General features: G+C 38.6%; 2 protein-coding genes and 1 long non-coding RNA gene across 4 annotated transcripts in view; 1 reads left to right on the top strand and 2 right to left on the bottom strand.

The window, feature by feature from the left end:
- Nucleotides 1–676: 676 nt before the first annotated feature.
- Nucleotides 677–20,650, bottom strand: part of LOC109113103 (cytosolic 5'-nucleotidase 1A-like) — a 26,465-nt gene continuing 6,491 nt past the window's right edge. The window contains 5 exon segments of the mRNA XM_042769170.1: nt 677–1,045; nt 1,188–1,372; nt 1,496–1,618; nt 3,698–3,827; nt 5,132–5,299. Of these exon segments, the coding sequence (XP_042625104.1) occupies nt 677–1,045; nt 1,188–1,372; nt 1,496–1,618; nt 3,698–3,827; nt 5,132–5,299 (975 nt within the window).
- Nucleotides 832–20,650, top strand: part of LOC122147262 — a 251,001-nt gene continuing 231,182 nt past the window's right edge. For both annotated transcript variants that reach the window (XR_006161534.1, XR_006161533.1), the window contains exon 1: nt 832–952. This is a non-coding gene — a long non-coding RNA (uncharacterized LOC122147262). The remainder of the gene's footprint in view (nt 953–20,650) is intronic.
- Nucleotides 8,202–11,959, bottom strand: LOC122147261 (cytosolic 5'-nucleotidase 1A-like). Its single transcript, XM_042769174.1, has 5 exons — nt 11,880–11,959; nt 9,777–9,894; nt 9,327–9,440; nt 9,028–9,212; nt 8,202–8,724 (listed from the first exon to the last, which is right to left on the bottom strand). Exons 2-5 carry the CDS (start codon nt 9,883–9,885, stop codon nt 8,422–8,424), a joined length of 711 nt encoding a protein of 236 aa, XP_042625108.1. The 5' UTR covers nt 9,886–9,894; nt 11,880–11,959; the 3' UTR covers nt 8,202–8,421.

Genomic DNA, 20,650 nt, shown 5'->3' with positions numbered 1-20,650 from the left:
ACATTTCTTTGAATATAATTTGTGTATAGCACATCTGTACATACAATATACTGTCTATTGTCTTTTTGTAATGTTTTCACATATTTATTTTTTACTCATTTTAATTTCGTTATTTGTGTCTTGTCATTTGTAATCCTGTCTGTGCACTGGAAGCTTCTGTCACCAAGACAAATTCTGTGTGTGTGTAAGCACACTTGGCAATAAAGCTCTTTCTGATTCTGATTCTAAATTAAACTATCGATTAAACATCTTAAAAAGTCATAATGATCAAGGCATAAAGGCTGGTAAATGCATCTAATTGCACATTATTCTCCAAAAGAAAAAGAAAGGGCTGCAGTATGTACAGTAGTTTAGCCTCTTAGTGCTGACGGATTAGTACCTTACATAATATACTAGGTTGAGCACTGTAGCTTCTTTGTATTTAAAGTATTTCCAGCAATCCTTTTAACTTAAACTATCTGTACAGATCAAGGTTCAAAACTCTCTCTGAAGCAACCAAATAAATAAAATTACCTCTAATGTACAGAACCTTCCATTCATGTGCTTCACTTCCCAGCTCATTATTAATATAAGTAAACATTTATTTTTTAACTACTGTATAGAAAAAACACAAGACACTGAATAGGTGTTGAGGTACCTAAAGACATGGGACTCTGATATTTGTATTTGATAATCATCAAATCTTTTCGGCATCACTTGTGTCTATGCGTTTCCCCTTATGATACTTCTGTCCAATGCCATAGGGCACATGAGCAGCGATTGTACCAAGCTCCTGGGCACCCTCAATGTGAAACATCTGATCATCAAAGAAGATGTGAGGCCTGATCTTCTGTAGGAGAGGCCCCTTAGGAGCCCCAGCCAAAAAGAGTGCCTCGTCTACCTCCAACCCCCAGCTCCGTAGGGTCTTCAGAACGCGGGCCCCCGCGCTGGCAGCACTTCGAGCTGTGACCAGGTAGGTGCGAATAGGGCGGTTGATTCGTTGGTTTTTTGCTTAGAATTTGCGCTGGAGTTTACCCAGTGCTTCCAAGAAACATTTCAGGGGGCCCTAGGAGAGGATGATGCAACAACAAATCAAGGATCAAAAGGACATTGCATGCTCAAAACATGACATGATAGAGAAAATAATAGTATCACTATTAATAATGAACATTAGTGGTTATTTTTTATATTACCCAGTCTTAGTTTACCTGAGCCAGAGGCTTGTTCTCAAACTCTTTCTCATGCCTAAAAAAAGTGTCCAGTCCGTGTTCCTTTACGATAATCTCAGACTCGTCAGAAAACAAAACAGCATCTCCGTCGAACGCTACACGTAGTTGTGTGTCACTGAGCTCATTCTCACTGTCACAGGTGAACATCGTGGCAGCTGCTATTCCTGTGAAAATGGCCATTTAAAACAAATTTAGCTTTCTGTTCATCTAATTTAAAGATTGTTTTTCTTCTGCATCAACATGAAAATCCCAGTTAGATCACAATGCATGCATTTTTTTTTAAATACCTTCTTCGATAGCTTCTTGTACTTTCATTGAATCTTTGGACAGATAGAGGTTGGTCATGTAGGCCTTTAGGTAACCAATTGGACTCTCTCCACCCGTCATGCAAAACCTCTCTATAGTTAGATCTGCAGAGAGAGAATTCAAGTAATTGCTGTTCATATATTATGTATAATGCAGTACATATTCATTTGCATCTATCCAGCATGCTGCAAAGCTTATAAAAATTATCTTTAGCCAAATTTTGGTCTGTGTACCTGCAGTGACTTTTTTTTGGTGCATGTTGGTCTGTGTAGAATAAATATATTTTAAAGGGTGCCTATTAAGTCTTGGGTGTCCACAGAATGTGTCTATGAAGTTTCAGCTCAAAATACCCCCATAGATCATTTGTTATACCATTTTGAAAATGCCAATTTTGAGTGGAAGCAAAAAACATGCAGTTTTTGTGCATGAATCTTTAAATGCAAATGAGCTGCTGCTACCCACCCACTTTCCAGAATAGGGCTGCGACTTTACAGCTTGTGCCCCGGATACTCTGCCAAAACAAAACATCTGTTTGTTTATCATATTTTTCACTCTCATTGCAGTTCTTCTAATTTGCATGTGTTTTAAAGCCATATCAGTTAAAAGTGCCCCTATTATGGATTTTTGAAAATTACTTTTCATGCAGTGTGTAATGTAGCTGTATGTGAATGTAAACAGTCTGCAAAGTTGTAAAGCTGAAAGTGAATCATAAATAAAGTTATTGTCTCTCAAAAGAAAGTTATGACTCTGAACCACTGAAACGAGTCGTTTGTAATTCAAATCCTATTTCTGTGAAGTTGCAAAATATGTAGTTATATATGTATGTTTCCAGTTAACTCACGTTATAGTTCTGCTAATCAGCTGTGGGCCTAGTTTTGTCTAGAAATGTGTTGATTATATAAAATGTCTGTCGTTCTTATTACTTAGTGTCATAATAAAGGATGGAGCAATACCTTGGTTTATAAACTGCAGTGCTTTATCAGTACTCTGTCTTTGTTCGGCAAAGCATATACCATTATTGTTTGGGTCTTTACTACCAAGCTGTGGGCCGGTTCCCTTACCTAAGTGTAAAACAACATTTTGCCCTCTGATTCTTTATTTTTTTATAGTGTGGAGCACTATCATTATGATAATAGGATGTATTTTTGATAAACCATAATCCAGTAATGGTGATGGGCGTTCCATTTCCGACATGCACTGTATTTAGACCAATCACAACAGACTGGGTCATCTGACCAATCAGAGCAGAGTGTCCCCATGCGAAGGACGGGTTTCGAAAGATGAATCTTTGAACAAATCGTTTGAGAGTTGTTGAGAAATAACGTAAAATTAAATACATATTATAAGAAAACGAAATGGTTTTTTGACGTTGCATTGCATGTAAACCTCTTGTTGGGGACTCCCAAAACCAAATTATGCACCTTTCAAATAGCATAATAGGGGCACTTTAAACTTCTGATTTTCTGAGTGCACAAATCCAAAGCAAATGCACAGAGAGTGTCTATCACACAGCATTTGAGTACTAAAATAGGTTCTCTCTCATTTTCTATTGTGCTCAAACTGTGAAATACATAGGTTATGTCAAAAACACAGATTAAATTGCATGAAATCGCATGTATATATTAGATCTGTGTGTTAAGTGACAGCAATGTTTTATAGAATACTTACTGCTGTCCATGCTGTTAATATGGCCCAAAGAACAAAATAAAAAAAATGACTCACTGCTCCTGACTGAATAACTGGAGTAGCTTTAATAAGAAGACATTTCTTACTTGAATGCTGCTTTTAAATCCTATTACGTGAAGATAAACATGGTGGATTGTGTGCAGCTGATTCAGGGCAGGATCTATGTTAATGTTAGTGTCCTCCAACATTCGGGGCCTATAGAATGTGATGTCACTTTGTACAGATTCTTGAATGGCTTGTACTGAAAACACTGCTTGTAATTTATGTGGATTTTTATCATTATAGGGTGGTTGTATACACACACTGCCAACACACATTTATGTTCAAACACTATGTGTGAAATTTGCATAATAGATCCCCTTTAAAGAATATAATGATGATCACCGTAAAAGCCTAAATTGTAGGCTAGCAAATGTTGTCTGGTTGAATAGTAGCTTTAAGCATTTTGAGATCTGTTGGGTCTCTATGTCACAGAAATCCCTGTTTTCTTTCCATACCATAGTAATTGATGCTGTTAATGAGGCGAACTCCGACCTGGGCATGGTTATTGGTCATCAGCACAATATCAAACAGCTCCTCACTGTCTGGGTATAGTTCTCTCAAACGGGCATTTACATTCATCAGGGCCTGTTGATAAGAAAAACAGAAAATGACTAAAGGCATGGCTGTGGGTGTCTAAGGATATCCACGTTAGGCAACACTGCTGTGATAAATGGATGATTAGTGTACTTATATATGATGTATAATCATAAACAGTGGGCAGAACACAATTATGCTCTGTGTTTGACTCCTGCCCTGCAATAAAAAGAACTAAAGTCCATCAATGAACAAAACTGAAGGCACGCATTTGTTTTCCACACGGGTTGCTATACAAATTTTCCCAGTGATTTGCATTAGTGCAAATTTTATTTGTACTGTAGATATATTCATGTGTTACGAAACCTCAAAAACAGTGTTTCAACCAGCTTATCTGACCTGAGTCAGGTGGTTCATACCAGAGTAGCAGCGCTATGGGTGGTCAGTGCTGGCTAGTCCACATTTATTTATTTACTTACTTATACTGATAGTGCCAACATTAAGAGCTGTCTGAGCCAGTGCTAATAAACAGTTTCTATACACAAATTACAAAACTGCTAGATAGTAACTACTTTACTGATGTTTAATGAATTAAAAATAAATACATGTACATTGTGTACCATTTTGTGTTGTTAATAAAGTCCTTTAAGGCATTTGTTCCTCTTTACAAATTTTTCACATTTATTTGTCGAAATTTCATGTCATTTGTAATCAATGCCAAATGACTTTTCAGGAGTAATATACCTAGGTGTGTTGCAAGGCGCTGCTACAGAGTGCATCAGTCGGCCTCCATATGTAAAAATTCCATTAATTTTCTCCACTGGGGATTTGATTTAAAATGATAACTATTAAAGGCATGCCTCCTGAGAGCTATGAGGTTGTAAATTGACGGCATATGTTCACATTTCAGCTTTTTAACTTTTAAATAATCTTGTTTAACAGCAGTATTCCTATATGTTGAAAAGCTACATTACTCATGATTCTGCAAAAAAACTACACAATTCATATTATTGAAACAAACATATCATGCCAAAATAACCATTTAGAGTCATTTTATATATTTTCAATTTTTCATTTGATTGTCCATCACAATTCTTCATGAGATTGAAGCAATAAAGCTGTACACATTTTTACTAACCAGTCTTCAAATAAAAAACAATGGGAAAAATAATGAAAAGTGGGTGGCCACTGTTGCACTCTATTACAGTACTAGTGTCCAGTTGCATTACCTATGGCATCAGGTTCCTGACAGGTGCTGATGGATGTAGTGTTATGATCCGACAGTTTGAAATATAGTAGGATCATTATGCATTTTGTTTGAAAAGTCATTTTGTAAAGCTTACACCTGTTGTTACCTTAACGAAAGGAAACGAGACCCCTGGGGTAAACGGCTGGTCCTCGAGCTCTAGCTGGTGCGCGACGTACTTCTCCAGCCCCTCCTCTTCAAACACCTTCCTCTCCTTCACCATGTTAAACAGCGTTCGCGAGGACACCGCAATGGTTACAGCGTTGCTTGGTTTGGGCTGCAAGTTAAAAGCAAGCAAATGTTTACAACGGCTGTAGACGACAACCAAGCGGCTCTCTGTGGTCAGATATACCTGTATGTGCAGAACTGCTGTCACTGACGCACCATCGATAATGCAAGCGAACAACACGACGCGCTCGCTTTCAGTTTTGACCGCTATCTTTGATATATTTTAAGCTTTTTCTAGTTTGTCGCGTCGCTAGCATTATAGTTTGGGTATGTTTTGACCGCTATCTTTGATATATTTTAAGCTTTTTCTAGTTTGTCGCGTCGCTAGCATTATAGTTTGGGTATTGAAAGCTCAAAATCTTACAAAAAAAGTTTTGGCAAGATCGAAAATAAGTATTGCAAGGTTTGCAAAGTGTAAAAAAAATAAAATACTCTCTGCAAAACTTGATGTTGTTTTTGATATTTCATATTCTTCAGGACTGCAACAAACATTTTTTTTTTACGATGTTGCGCAAAGAATTTTTCACCAGATTTTCAAATTTGTCAGTGTTCTCCCACTGTAATTATTTTGTGCTTCCAGTTTGAAACCTTGTAAATGGTGATCTGAAAAACTGGGGTTGTGCGAATGTGTGAAAAAAAGTTTTTTGAAACTCTGAAAACATGTTTTGCAAGGCTTGCAAAGTGATAAAAAAAAAAAAATCTCTGCAAACATAATTTTGTTTTTGAGTTTTCCTTCTCTTCAGAAGTGCAACACCCACTTTTTTTACGGTGTGGTGCAATCGATTTTTTCAGAGTTTCGAATAGGTCACTGTTTCTCCCAGTGGTTATAGTTTGTTTTCCCAGTTTGAAAACCTTTGTAAAATAGTGATCTTACAAACTGGTGTGGCGAATATGTGAAAAAAGTTTTACTGAAACTCTGAAAACAAACTGAGGTTCGAAAGGGCGAAACTTATTACATTACATTACATTTGCACTGTCAGGCCTATTGCAGACTATGTATTTTTCAGAGCCGAGTTTACAACACCGACTTTGCGGAGATACGCCCACACAGTATGCGAGGTTTGCGACTCACGTGATTTGTGGGCAGCTGGTTGACACGCAGCTCCGCTCTGAAACACTCTGAAACTCAGACCTGAGCGAAAATGAAGCTTCGCAAAGACTCGCAACTTAAAAAAATCAGCCTGGAGGGATCACCATCCCCTTCTGCGGCTCTTGGGCCAAATCAGCTTTGAGTGTCTGCCTGACGTTTACAGTCCAATCACATCTAAGTCGTATTTACTGGAAAGAGTGGGATTGACCGACTGCTCCGCCAATGACGAAAGCGCACAGGATACGCAAACAGAGGATGCCACGGATCTCTGGCCACAAGGCGGTCCCGTCTAGAGCTGCAAGAAGAACCGCGTCCCATGGCTGGATAAGCGTCCGGTCCGGTCCAAAATAAGGCTACCGACTTGTCGTTGGAATTCACTATACAATTGCCAGTAGCCACTGAGTTTACCACTGATAGGCCGGCAGTGCATCAATATACACACTCACCTCACGCAGCGAAAACTTTTTTTTGTAAGATTTTGAGCTTTCGAACACTTAGTTTCAACCTTTCAGAACTTTATTTTCAGTTTTGAGATCATGGCAGGATAATAATCCCATAGGGTGCTATCTTTGATATATTTTAAGCTTTTTCTAGTTTGTCGCGTCGCTAGCATTATATTTTGGGTAGTGGGTTGCGTGAGGCTTTGCTTGCTTTCTCTTTTTGAGATATTGGCATTTTGGCAGTTTTTTTGTATTTTTTTTTTGTTGTTGTTGGGAGTTTGATTGTCTTTCTCTTTCTTTGAGTTTTGGTTTGCTCATATTGTTAGAGGGTCAAGGATTGTTTGTGTCCTGCTTGCCGTGGTGTTTGATGCTTGCTGTCGGTATTATGAGTTCCTATTGGCGTCAAAAGGACAAAGTGAAGTGTACTGGCTTAAGGCAATGAGAAGTGACTTACTTACTTAAAAAAATAGTCTGACTTACCGATTTAAAAAGCAATCATTTTAAAAGAGCCGTTTTTAAATACACTTACATTTACATTTATGCATTTAGCAGACGCTTTTATCCAAAGCGACTAACAGTGCATTCAGGTTATACATATTTTTTTTATCAGTTGTTTAAACTATAGCATTTAAACAACACTTGTTTTGTCTTGGAGATTGATATACTTTTAGTAAGGCTACTAGCTACTACGTATTACTCCAATAAAATGTGGCATCTTGGTCCAACCCCCCCCCCCAAAACCCCCCCCCCCCCCCCCCCCGCCCCAAAAAAAAACCTTGTCCTGACAACAAAGTTAAGTTTCGGTTAAATGTATATACTTCTTTGTATAGTTGATTCTTATCTGAATCCACTCAAGTGTTTGCTTGTTTACCGGACAGCTACAGTTTGTAATGGCAGCTATTACAAAATATCTGTTTGTTTTCGTTTTAGGGCCAGAATGGTTTTAAACTAAATTTTAAAACATGCATACAAATCCACTATATATCGTGTTATTTTTAGTTTTTAATGGTGGATACAAATCCACTATTATATAATATATATATATATATATTTTAATTGAATTTTTGACTTAACAGCTAGCCACAGTCTCGCCTATACCACATACAGATGTTGTTGTTGTTATTATTATTATTATTATTGCAGTGATTTTTTTTTAAATAGCGTGTAACCATTGGTTTTGAAGTGATTTTTTGTAAATTTGTAGTCATTTATTTTTTTGTATTCCACATGATTGTCCTTGAGAGCATTTACAGTACACATCTGATCAAAAATACCCTCTCGATATGTGGCATTGGATAGGTTCTGGTGTGTTATCAAGAAGGACTAAATAAAAAAAAAAAAAAAAGAGAGATGCAGAGAAAATATAATGTCTTCATATTCTCTGTTAAATAATAGTGAGAAACCAGAACAAAGACAAAGACTTTCATGTAATGATTTATTGATTAGTTTCTCCATTAAAATATAATCACCAGCTTAACAATACCTTAAGATCAGTATTTGCCTTAATTTCATTTACACTTTAAGCCTTCAGAAACAAGACTGGAAATAATTACCAAATGTAGCTTTCCTGACATTATAAATCATGTTGCAGAAGAAAATATGGTTTCTCCCTTTTACATATAAGATTAGGTTTTATTCTCACTAATTCCTCACACCATATGGTACATGAGCACCAATAACCCTGTTTTGAAGGGCTCCATCAACATGTGTCATCTGGTCATCAAAGAATATGTGAGGGTTGATTGCTTTCAGCACAGGCCCTTTATGGGCACCACCCAGAAAGAATGCCTCATTTATCTCCAGATTGTTCTCCTGAAGAGTCTTTAGGGCTCTGATTCCAGGACTTGTTGTGCCACGTGATGTTACCAAGTAGGTACGAATTGGACTCTTTTTTGGACCCTTCTGGAGATGTACCAATGCTTTAAAAAACATACGTAGAGGACCCTGCAAAATAATTTAACAAAATATAATTTTTTTTTAGAGAGGGAGAGAGATAATTATTACATTTAATGTAGCATATAGCATGTGGAGCATGCTTTTGATTACGGCAGACAATTTCAACTTTTAACTCTCAATGTGTGTAGAGTAGAAGCAATTTTACGGTTGAACTTTCAGTGGAAGCTTTCTTTTGAATATCCTTTTAAATAACAAGGCTGTGTGCCTCGCGAATGTGAAATAAAACAAGGGTTGACTGAGCCATTTGAGAATCAGCTGTACTAACAAGTGGTTTCAGAACAACAGTCTTACCAGTGGCAAAGATGTGCCCTCATTATCACGCTCATTTTGAAAGAAAGCCTCTAGACCTTTCTTTGCGGTGACTTTCTCTGACTCATCTGAAAACAGGACTCCATCACCATCAAAGGCCACACGTAACTCTTCATCACTGTGCTCGTCGTAATCGTTGCTGGAACATAGTCGGGCTGCTCCGTATCCTGAAAAGGAATGCCTCATTTAAAAGTTATAGAAGTAACACTTCTGTTGTATTTTATACTGTAAATACCTACATGCACCTAATGAAAAAAAACAAAAACAACTTGAAGCATCACCTGCACTGATGGCCTCTCTCACATTCTGTGCGTTTGTGGAAAGGAAGAGAATAGGCTTGAACTCCTCAAGGTGTTTTAGGATGGGTTTTTCACAAGCAATCTCAATTTTTAGATCTGCACAGACAGCAGCATGACATTGTATTTAGTAGAATAAAATGACATCTTATTTTATTCATGTTTATACTAAAATTTGTTTCTGTAGGGTCTACAGTGGCTTGAAGAGATACTGTACTTCTGAAAAAAAAAAACATTCTGTCATTTACTTACCTTCGTGTCATTCCAAACCCATACAACTTTCTTTATTTGCGTTGACCACAAAAAATTTTTTGTATGTTATAGTTAGTAGACATGAGATATCTTAATGTGAAAGAGCACTTTTAAGATTCTTCAGAATTATTCATTGTTACATGCAAGAAAATAAAGTTTTGGTGGACAGTCTTCTACACTTACTATAGTTTTCAATGCTCTCTTTGGAGTGATCCATGTTGGTAGGTATCAACACAATTTTAAACGACTCTTCAATGGCTGGATCCATCTCGCTCAAACGTTGATTCACCATTGTAAGTGCCTAGAGCAGAGTGGTAAAATTCACTTAATACAGCAATATAAGATTAAACAAATTAGGTGACTTAATATTCTTGATAGATCTAAGTAAGTTATACAGTACTTGTGTATTACAGTATTTGTGTAAGATAGAGAAAAGCAGTCTCAGTGAAAATAGATACAGAGTCGCCATGATTTTGCCAAGTAAGACATGTTCCTGGATCAACATCTTTTGTTGATCCTGGATCAACATAACTGTCCAAAAATATAGACTTAACCCAATCCCTTCCCCCTAAACCCAACCCTACCCATAATTTATTCCTAAAATCAGTGCTAAATGACAGCTGATTAACAAGGGTGTAGAAGCATCTAACCCTGATAGTAACCTAAAAACAGACATTTCCTGAATGTTATCCCTCGATTCTGATTGTCCGATCGCTACCACTTTGTTTATTTAAATGGGGAGTCATCTCATTTATCACCAGAAAAATATGGAGTGCCACAAGGATCTGTCCTAGGTCCTCTGCTATTTTCAATATACATGTTGCACATTGGTAATATCATTAGAAAATACGGATTAGTTTCCACTGTTATGCTGATGATACTCAAGTATATCTCTCAACGAGACCAGATGAAACTTCTAAATTATCTAAGCTAACAGAGTGTGTTAAAAATGTAAAAGATTGGATGACCGATAATTTTCTCCTATTAAATTCAGATAAGACAGAGATATTACTTATTGGACCAAAAAACATTACACAGAATCTCGTAAATTGCAATTGTTACCTGTATCTGATGCAGAAAAGCTAGTTCATGCTTTCATGACCTCTAGACTGGACTATTGTAATGTACTGCTAGCTGGTTGTCCTGCATCCTCAATAAACAAGCTACAGGTAGTCCAAAAATACAGTGGCTAGAGTCCTTAGCCAGGTCAAGAAAATATGATCATATTCCCCCAATTTTACAGTCTCTGCACTGGCTACTTATTAAGTTCTGTATCAGTTAGGAAAATATTATTACTTATAAGGCCCTTAATAGTTTTTAGCCCTTAATGACCTGACTAGTCTTCTACCACGCTACAACCCATCACGCTCCCTAAGGTCACAAAACGCTGGACTTTTGGTAGTACCTAGGATAGCAAAGTCCACTAAAGGAGGTAGAGCTTTTTTTCGCATTTGGCTCCCAAACTCTGTAATAGCCTTCCTGATAATGTTCGGGGTTCAGACACACTTTCTGTTTTAAATCTAGATTAAAAACACACCTCTTTGGCCAAGCATTCAAATAATGCATCTCATAATTTTGGACTGGCAGTTATATCTGATCAAATGTGCATTATTATTCTTTAGCTTGGGTTAAACTAATTAATTTAACTTGGTTGGAACAGCAACTACACTAATTATGTCTCTATTTGTTTCTCAGTTTTGCCACGGGATTTACACAAGCTCCAGTCTGAATCCAGAACACCTGAGAAGAGATGATGTCAAACCCTTAGAGGACCTCAGATGATGCTAACCCAGAGACAACATACAGAACTACCACACTTTGCTGTAAGTTTGATTGCATAATTGCTGTATTAGTGTTAATCGTCTGTTTGTTTACGTCTTTTATTGATTTTTCCGAACATTTCTGCCATATGCACCATAAACTGACATTCTCACTGATAAGCTACTACTAAATATTGTAGAAACTTAATTTTCTGTAAAGTTGCTTTTGCAATGATTTGTATCGTAAAAAGCGCTATACAAATGAACTTGAATTGAATTGAATTGAATTGAATTGAAGTGGTTGATAGGAATGTTGTTCCAGGATCAACAAGGACGTTGATCCAGGAACATGTTGTACTTGGTGAAATCACGTTCACCATAGATACACACAGTTACAAAAAAATACAAATATTCTGCTGATGTTTAATAATAGTTAGTAGTGATTCTAAATGACCTTTTCATTTCCAATTGGGTCTTATTAAATTTAATATAGAGGAAAATACATTTTCACTGACAATTCGGTTACCTTGACTAATGGATAAGGAAAACATCCTATAGCGGTCTCCCCGTTCTCTTGTCTAAATAATGCACATGATGGAAACTGCAATGGTGAATGGTGTCACTGAAAAATAGAGATGCAGAGAGGTTTAAGGAAGGGCTTAAATATTTAATTCAAGCTTAATATTTATTAAATATTAGGGCACAACAGTATTATCTCTAAGATGTTGTTTATGAAAACTTGAACAACACAACAAATACAAAAAGTGAGCTCAGAGGATGCACTTGTTTTTTTACCTGATTTTGACTCTGCTGCTTTCAGTGCTTGCCTGATGTTTCTCCTCTGTTTTTGGGCAACAAAACACTTATTCCATGCATTAAATTAGTCAGAATATATGTATTAGTAGGTCAGAACTATTTTTGTAAGCTTTGATTTGTTTAAGCATATTTTCTGTATTATAAAATTACACTATATATTTGCCAACTAAAGCTTAAACGGCAATCTTATACAAGAAACAGACATGAAAAACAGACAGCATTCAAGCAAATAAAATATTTTAAAAAACAAAATAGTCTAGATAGTAAGACACAAACGTGACATTTGAGTGACCACAGATATTAGAAAAACCTACCTTACGGTTGTCTATTGACTTGTTTGATACTGAAGACTGATGCTTCTACAGTATTTATAGACAGTGGAACAATGCTTGTGAAACGTTTACATAAGTAGGGCTTTTAATTGGTTCTAGTCTAAAAATCTTGTTTTTGCTGGATTGTACTGTATTACTTGAATTGTTCTTTGTAATTGTGCTACAATCATTAAACCATTCTTACTGGTATAGAGATTTATTAACCCATTATTTATTTTGCCTTTTACTCTTTTCAGTTAAAAACTAATCCTCAAATTAATCTTCATGTTTAAATCAAACCATCCATCCCAGCACTTCAACACAACATCACAGTTCAGCTAGGCATACATGCCATCTAGGTCAGTCAAGATCCCGGGTGTAGTGTTTGATGACTAGATCTTAACTTCACAGGGCTCATCACAATAACCATTGGATATTGTAGATTTGTGCTTTATAACATCATTAAGTAATGTTAACATGTACAGTCGTGGCCAAAAGTTTTGAGAATTACATAAATATTGGAATTGGGAAAAGTTGCTGCTTAAGTTTTTATAATATGCAATTTGCATATACTCCAGAATGTTATGAAGAGTGATCAGATGAATGGCATAGTCCTTCTTTGGCCATGAAAGTTAACTTAATCCCAAAAAAAACCTTTCCACTGCATTCATTGCTGTCATTAAAGGACCTGCTGAGATCATTTCAGTAATCCATCTTGTTAACTCAGGTGAGAATGTTGACGAGCACAAGGCTGGAAGGATCATTAATGTCAGGCTGATTGGGTTAGAATGGCAGACTTGACATGTTAAAAGGAGGGTGATGCTTGAAATCATTGTTAACCATGGTGACCTGCAAAGAAACGTGTGCAGCCATCATTGCGTTGCATAAAATGGCTTCACAGGCAAGGATATTGTGGCTACTAAGATTGCACCTAAATCAACAATTCATAGGTTCATCAAGAAACATCAAGGAAAGAGGTTCAATTCTTGTAAAGAAGGCTTCAGGGTGTCCAAGAAAGTCCAGCAAGTGCCACGATCGTCTCCTAAAGAAGATTCAGCTGCGGGATCGGAGTGCCACCAGTGCAGAGCTTGCTCAGGAATGGCAGCAGGCAGGTGTCAGCGCACAGTGAGGCGAAGACTTTTGGAAGATGGCCTGGTGTCAAGAAGGGCAGCAAAGAAGCCACAATTCTCCCCCCCCCCCCCCCTCCCAAAAAAAACATCAGGGACAGATTGATCTTTTCTGGCAGAAAGTATAGTGAATGGACTGCTGAAGGACTGGGGCAAAGTTCATATTCTCCGATGAAGCCCCTTTCCGATTGTTTGGGGCCATCTGGAAAAAAAAGGCTTGTTCGGGAGAAGAAAAGTCGTGAGCGCTACCATCAGTCCTGTGTCATGCCAACAGTAAAGCATCCTGACACCATTCATGTAGTTGTGTTGGGGTTGCTTCTCATGCAAGGGAGTGGGCTCACGCACAATTCTGCCCCAAAACACACAGCCATGAATAAAGAATGGTACCACCAAAACACCCTCCAACAGCAACTTCTTCCAACCAACCCAACAACAGTGTGGTGAAGAACAATGCATTTTCCAGCACAATGGAGCACCGTGCCATAAGGCAAAAGTGATAACTAAGTGGCTCGGGGACCAGAATGTTGAAATTTTGGGTCCAAAGCCTGGAAACTCCCCAGATCTTAATCCATTGAGAAACTTGTGGTCAATCCTCAAGAAGGGGGGGTGGACAAACAAAAACCCACTAATGCTGACAAACTCCAAGAAGTTATTATGAAAGAATGGGTTGCTATCAGTCAGGATTTGGCCCAGAAGTTGATTGAGGAGCATGCCCAGTAGAATTGCAGAGGTCACTGAAAAAAGAAGGGCCAACACTGCAAAAATAACGACTCTTTGCGTAAATGTCATGTAATGTCGATAAAAGCCTTTGAAACGATGAAGTGCTTGTAATTATATTTCGTACATCACAGAAAACAACTGAGAAACAAAGATCTAAAAGCAGTTTAGCAGCAAACTTTTTGAAAACTCGAAATAGTTTATGTAATTCTCCAAAACTTTTTGGCCACGACTGTATGTCTTGATTTTTGTCTTTTTAAGCTGATATGGAATAAATGTAAATCAAAGGCTGGCATTAATATGCGATCACCATGCGATCACCATGGTCTGATCAAGCAGATCAGATCATCAGCCAGGACATGGCGCATTTACATTTGTTTCACATCAAGGGTGGTCCTTAGTATCTGGGATAATTGATTGGATTTCTTGTTTTCCCGCCACAATTTTTAAATTAGGTCTGTATTTAGGGCTCCCCATCAGGGACGCATTCGAAGACAGAAGCTTCAAGTGGCCTGAAAGTGTAAGAACAACTGTTCGCTTATGCCTCTATCAGTGTTAATGCCCATATAGCATGGGATTATGCATGGACTTATTCAAAATACAATTCGACCACAAATAGTTAAATAAAAAATGTCATATTCCGATGCATTTCATGACTCGAAATATGACATATGACAGCATACAGTATATAGGCTAGGGGTATGTGTAATATGGAGATGTAACATGTCAGAAATCTAAATTAATTAAACTATTAATCTCAGTGAGAAAACTTAAAAGTTTAAAGGGGTCATATGATGCTGCTAAAAAGAACATTATTTTGTATATTTGGTGTAATGAAATTAAATTTAAATTAAATTAAATTAAAATTTATGCATTTAGCAAGACCCTTTTTATCCAAAAGCGACTTACAGTGCATTTCAGGCTATCAATTTTTTACCTATCAATTTTTACCTAATGAAATGTGTTTATGCGGTTTATGGTTAAAAAAAATCAATTTTATATTCCACATATTGTACCAGTATTTTTTTCTCCTCTATCGCCACCGCCGCTTCTGAAACGTGTCGATTTTTTTAGAAGGCTCATCACTCACTCTGAAAAGCGAGGTGTGCTGTGATTTGGGCCCAGCTATCCACAGTGCGTTGTGATGGGTCCCCGAATGCCTCTAAACGTGTGACTGAAAATGTTGTTAGCCCCTACAACATATTGTGATGCCTGTCCGGCCGGAGCGACGACGCACATAAAAACCATTATAAAACGTGATATGATTTCTAGTCGTGTCTTCTTTTGGCCCCCAAAGGCCACAAACAAAGTAGTTTTGCTTTCTCAACGAAACCCACGCACCCACACCCTGCGGGCCTTCAGTGAGCGAAGGGCTGGAGGCCTACAGTGAACCACGGCCTAGACCGTGGGGCAACGGCTTGTCTTGAGTGGGCCAGAGTCAGGCAGGCCTTGAGATTACGTCCCCCCTTGTGCCCGCGGCAGGAGGATTAGTATGAAGGAGCGTACCTTGTGCTTTGCAGCAAGCACATGTGAAGGACCCCAGGCTGGGGATTTACCTTCATTCACGGTGAAAGCCGATTTGGCGATCCACAGTGCAAAGATGATGTATTTCCTCAGCGGCCATGCACGGATCAGCTCCAGGCATGGAAGAAGCGGATATCGCCCTGCTTTTGGAAGGCCAAACAAAAGTAGTTTTCATCACTTGCTCACAGTGAAACAAAGTGTCTATACGACGGCGTGGCGGCCAACAACAATACTACAAGAGAATTAAAGTTACGTCGCCTTTTCCTTTGCGTGAACATCGGGGCAGGCATTATGCAAATCCCCCTTCCCCACCTACTGATGCAAGTAGATATGTGGGGAGCCGTGTTAGAACGAGCATGGGGCTTCAGGGGGGCGGGGACGAGACTTAACTTTTCCTAAAGAATATCTCTTTGGATTTGAGACTTTAGCGCCTTTGCAACTTTACAAATCTTCTTTATGCACCAAGATCTTGTAATACTCTCCAAGAGAAAGAAAATTTGAAATCACATCATATGACCCCTTTAAGGCAACCAGCTTCAGCAGATTTTTGGACTTTTCTCAACTTGTTTTTGTAGGAGATTTTTCTCAACTTTTATTTTTTTTTACAGTGAAGACACATTCTTCACAATGCCCTTTTATGTAGTCATCATTACTAAGTTTGCCAGTCCGTATTCTGATAAAACTCGGTGAGTTCTATTTCTTTAAACAGGTTTTTGCAGGTACATTGTGTTCTGCACATGCTTGATATTGTTCTTAGTCAAGTCACCTTTATATAGCGCTTTAAACAAAACGGATTGTGTCAAAGCAACTGAACAACAATAATTAGGAAAACAGTGTTTCAATAATGCCAAATGGACAAGTTACAACCTCGGGCTAGTTAACTTAACTTCATTCAGCTGATGTCCCATCATTGCAGCTCTATGTTCAATTTAAAATTAGTAATCTGTGTGCAATCATTGGTCAATCACAATATGTCCCCGATATCGCTCGCTGTAAATGAAGTGTCCCCAACTAAGCAACAGCCAGGAGGCCACAGCGTCAAGGAACCAAAACGCCATTCGGTTACAGAGTGAGAGAAAAACCTTTGGAGAAACCAGGCTCAGTCGGGGGGCCAGTTTCTCCTCTGGCCAGAACAAACCAGCAGTTCAATTCCAGGCTGCAGCAAAGTCATCAGATTGTGCAGAGGGACTCTCTCAACGGGTTCCTGGTGGTCTTGTCCCGGTGTGGGTCCTCTGAGACAAGGTCTTTACAGGGGAATCTGTACATCTAGTTGTCCGGGTCTTCGCTGACATCCAGGGCTGTAGAGGTCCTTTCCTAGGTGCTGATCCACCACTGGGCTTGGATACGTGACTGAACCCTCCGGGTGACTTGCCACAGTGGACCCATCTTGCCTTTGAATCCATACCAGCACTGGATACTGGTGGCTCACGCGTTACCTCAGAAATAATGACCCCGAGAAACAGAACTAATATTAGTGTAGGTGGCCAATCTTCTAACGATGTAGAGCAAGTACATCGGGTGTTATGGAATTCAGTGATGTGCATCATGGCAGTCTCAGTTCATGCATGACATCATGAACTGGCCCCACCTGACTGAGCCATGGTTTCTCCAAAGGTTTTTTCCCGGTTCCGGGGTTTATCCTAATTAATGCAGCCTAAAATCCTTTAATGGATTTGCGATATTAGAAGCCATCATATTAGTGTGTTATGTGTAAGCCAGGTTAATCGAGATGGGTCTTTAATTAAGATTTTTAAACTGCAAGATTGCTGCGTTCTGCCTCCCGAACAATGTTAGTAGGTATTTTTTCTTTCCAGAGTTTAGTGCGCTAAATAGGAAAAAGGATCTGCCACCCACAGTTGTTTTGAGAAATGCATGCGGACGTGGAGAGGACTATAATGTAACAAGAGCTCGGTTCAAATACTAGGTGCTATTATACTAAGACTTAACTTTTCTAAAGAATATCTCTTTGGATTTGAGAGCTCTAGCCTTGCAACTTTACAAATCTTCTTTATGCAACAAGACGCTTGTAATACTCTACAAAGAGAAAGGAAATATTTGGAAAATACACTCATATGACCCTTTTAAGGCAACCCGCTTCAGCAGATTTTTGCGACTTTTTCAACTTGTTTTTGTAGGAGATTTTTCTCAACTTTTATTTTTTTTTACAGTGAAGACACATTCTTCACAATGTTTTATGTAGTCATCATTACATAAGTTGCCAGTTGATTCTGATAAAACTTGTGAGTCTAGTTTCTTAAATACAGGTTTTTTGCAGGTAATTGTGTTCTGCACATGCTTGATATTGTTCTTAGTCAAGTCACCTTTATATAGCCCGCTTTAAACAAAACTTGATTGTGGTCAAAAGCAACTGAAACAACAATAAATTTCGGAAAACAGTTGTCAATATGCAAATGCAAGTTAAAGGCAGTTCATTAAATTAAATTCAGTTGATGTCATCGCGTGCAGCTCAGTTCAATTTAATAGGTACTGTGCAATCATTTTGCATATCAAGTCAACGCTATCGCTGTAAATGAAGTGTCCCCAACTAATCAAGCCAGAGGCGACAGCGGCAAGGAAACCAAAACTCCATCGGTTAACAGAGTGAGAAAAAAACCTTTGAGAACCATGTCAGTCGTGGGGGGGCCAGTTCTCCTCTGGCCAGACAATAAACCAGGCATTTCAAATTCCAGGCTGAGCAAAGGTCCCTGATTGTGGCAAGGACCCTGGTTCCTGTGGTCTGTCCCGTGGTCCTCTGAGAAAGTCGTTACAGGGGACTGTACATCTAGTTGTCCTTCTTCGGCTACATCCAGAGCTTAGAGGTCCTTTCGAAAATGTGCTGATCCACCATCTGGCTGGCTGGATGACTGGATCCGGTCCGTGGTGCTGCAGTGACCATCTGACCTGGATACAGACTGGATCTGGTGGCTACGGTGACCTCGGAATAAGAGAGAAACAGACTAATAGCGTAGATGCCATTCTTCTAACGGCGTAAAATGTACATCGGTGTTATGGGAAGTGTTCCCTGTTCCGCTTACCTAATTAATGCAGCCTAAAAACCTTTAACGGATTTGGATATTAGAAGCATATTAGTGTGTTATGTGGAGCCAGTGTTAAAGAGATGGGTCTTTAATTCAGATTTAAACTGCAAGAGTGCATCTGCCTCCCTAACAACAAGTTAAGGTGGTTATTCCAGAGTTTAGAGGCGCTAAATAGGGAAAAGGATCTGCCGCCCACAGTTGTTTTGAGAATGCAGCTGGCGTGGATGACTATAAATGTAACAAGAGCTCGTTTGCAATACTAAGGGGCTAAACCCTTTCAAGGCTTTTAAGTAAGAAGCAAGCTTTTAAAATCTATATGATGTTTTCCACGATGGAAGCCGTGCAGTGTTGACAGAACTGGCTAATATGGTCTACTCTTCCGGTTCTAGTAGAACGCTAGCTGCCTGCTTTTGGACTAGCAGGAGTGTGTTTATTAAGTGTGCGAACACCACCCAATAAAGCATTACAATAATCTGAACCTTGAGGTCTAAACACATGGATTTAACATTTCTGCATTTGACATTGAGAGCATAGGTCATAATTTATATAAATTTTTGAAGATGGAAAAATGCCGTTTTACAATGCTAGAAAGTGGCTTTTAAGGAAAGATTGCTAAGTTCACACCTAGTTCCTAACTGATGATGAAGATTGACAGACAGCCAATCAAGTCTTGACAGCGTTCTAGGATTGATTACATGCAGATTTTTTTTAGTCCTATAATAATAATTACCCAACCTCTGTTTTTTCAGAATTACAGTAATAATTACTAGAAATTATTCTTTTATATCGACTATGCATTCCGTTAGTTTTTCAAATTGGTATATTTCACTGGGCCGCGAAGAAATATAGACCTGAGTATCATCAGCATAACAGTGAAAGCTAACACCGTGTTTCCTGATGATATATTACTTGAATTGTTCTTTAATTGTGCTACAATCATTATTCTTACTGTGTATAGTTTTTATTAACCCATTATTTCTTTTGCCTTTTACTCTTTTTAGTAAAAATAATCTTTAATGCATGTTTAAATCAAGCCATCCATCCCAGCACAACACAACATCACAGTTCAGCTAGGCTTGATAACACACATTCCATCTAGGTCAGTCAAGATCCTGGGTGTAGTGTTTGATGACTTGATCTTAACTTCAAAGGGCTCATCACAATGACCACTGAATATTGTAGATTTGTGCTTTATAACATCAAGTAACGTGTATATATTGATTTTGCTGATATGGAATAAATGTAAATCAAAGGCTGGCATTAATATGCGATCACCATGGTCTGATCAAGCAGATCAGATCATCAGCCAGGACGTGGCGCATTTACATTTGTTCACATCAGGTAGCCTTCGTATCTGGATAACTGATTGGATTTCTGTTTTCCGCACAATTTTTAAATTAGGTCTGTATTAGGCCTCCATCAGGGACGCATTCGAAGACAGAAGCTTCAAGTGGCCTGAAAGTGTAAACAACTTTTGCTTATGCCTCTATCAATGGTAATGCCCATATAGCATGGGATTGTTGTGACTTATTCATACAATTTGACCACAAATAGTTTAAGAAAAATGCCATTTCCGACGCATTTCATGATTGAAGGAGAGCGCGCAAGCAACGTATATAGGCTACTATATGTGTAAATAGGAGATCGCTCTACTCACCACCGTCCAGCGCGCGACGCCGGGGGCACGCTTCTATCCTTGCACGCGCGCCAGGCGTCTATGGGTCACCTGTCCCCGACAGGGCCGCCGGGTTGCAGCCTCTCGCT

The sequence above is a fragment of the Cyprinus carpio genome, chromosome A13 (assembly GCF_018340385.1).
Source record: "Cyprinus carpio isolate SPL01 chromosome A13, ASM1834038v1, whole genome shotgun sequence".
Classification (NCBI taxonomy): domain Eukaryota; kingdom Metazoa; phylum Chordata; class Actinopteri; order Cypriniformes; family Cyprinidae; genus Cyprinus; species Cyprinus carpio.
The sequence above is the reverse complement of the archived record's forward strand: the minus strand, read 5'-3'. Positions and strand labels throughout refer to the sequence as shown.

Bases quoted from the DNA above. Each gene is read 5' to 3' on its own strand.
- LOC122147261 (XM_042769174.1), bottom strand. From the start codon at position 9,885: ATGGTGAATCAACGTTTGAGCGAGATGGATCCAGCCATTGAAGAGTCG. The intron at 9,213-9,326 runs GTGATGCTTCAA...ATTCCTTTTCAG, and splicing joins GAGAGAGGCCATCAGTGCAG to GATACGGAGCAGCCCGACTA. The intron at 8,725-9,027 runs GTAAGACTGTTG...ATTATTTTGCAG, and splicing joins AGGGCACATCTTTGCCACTG to GGTCCTCTACGTATGTTTTT.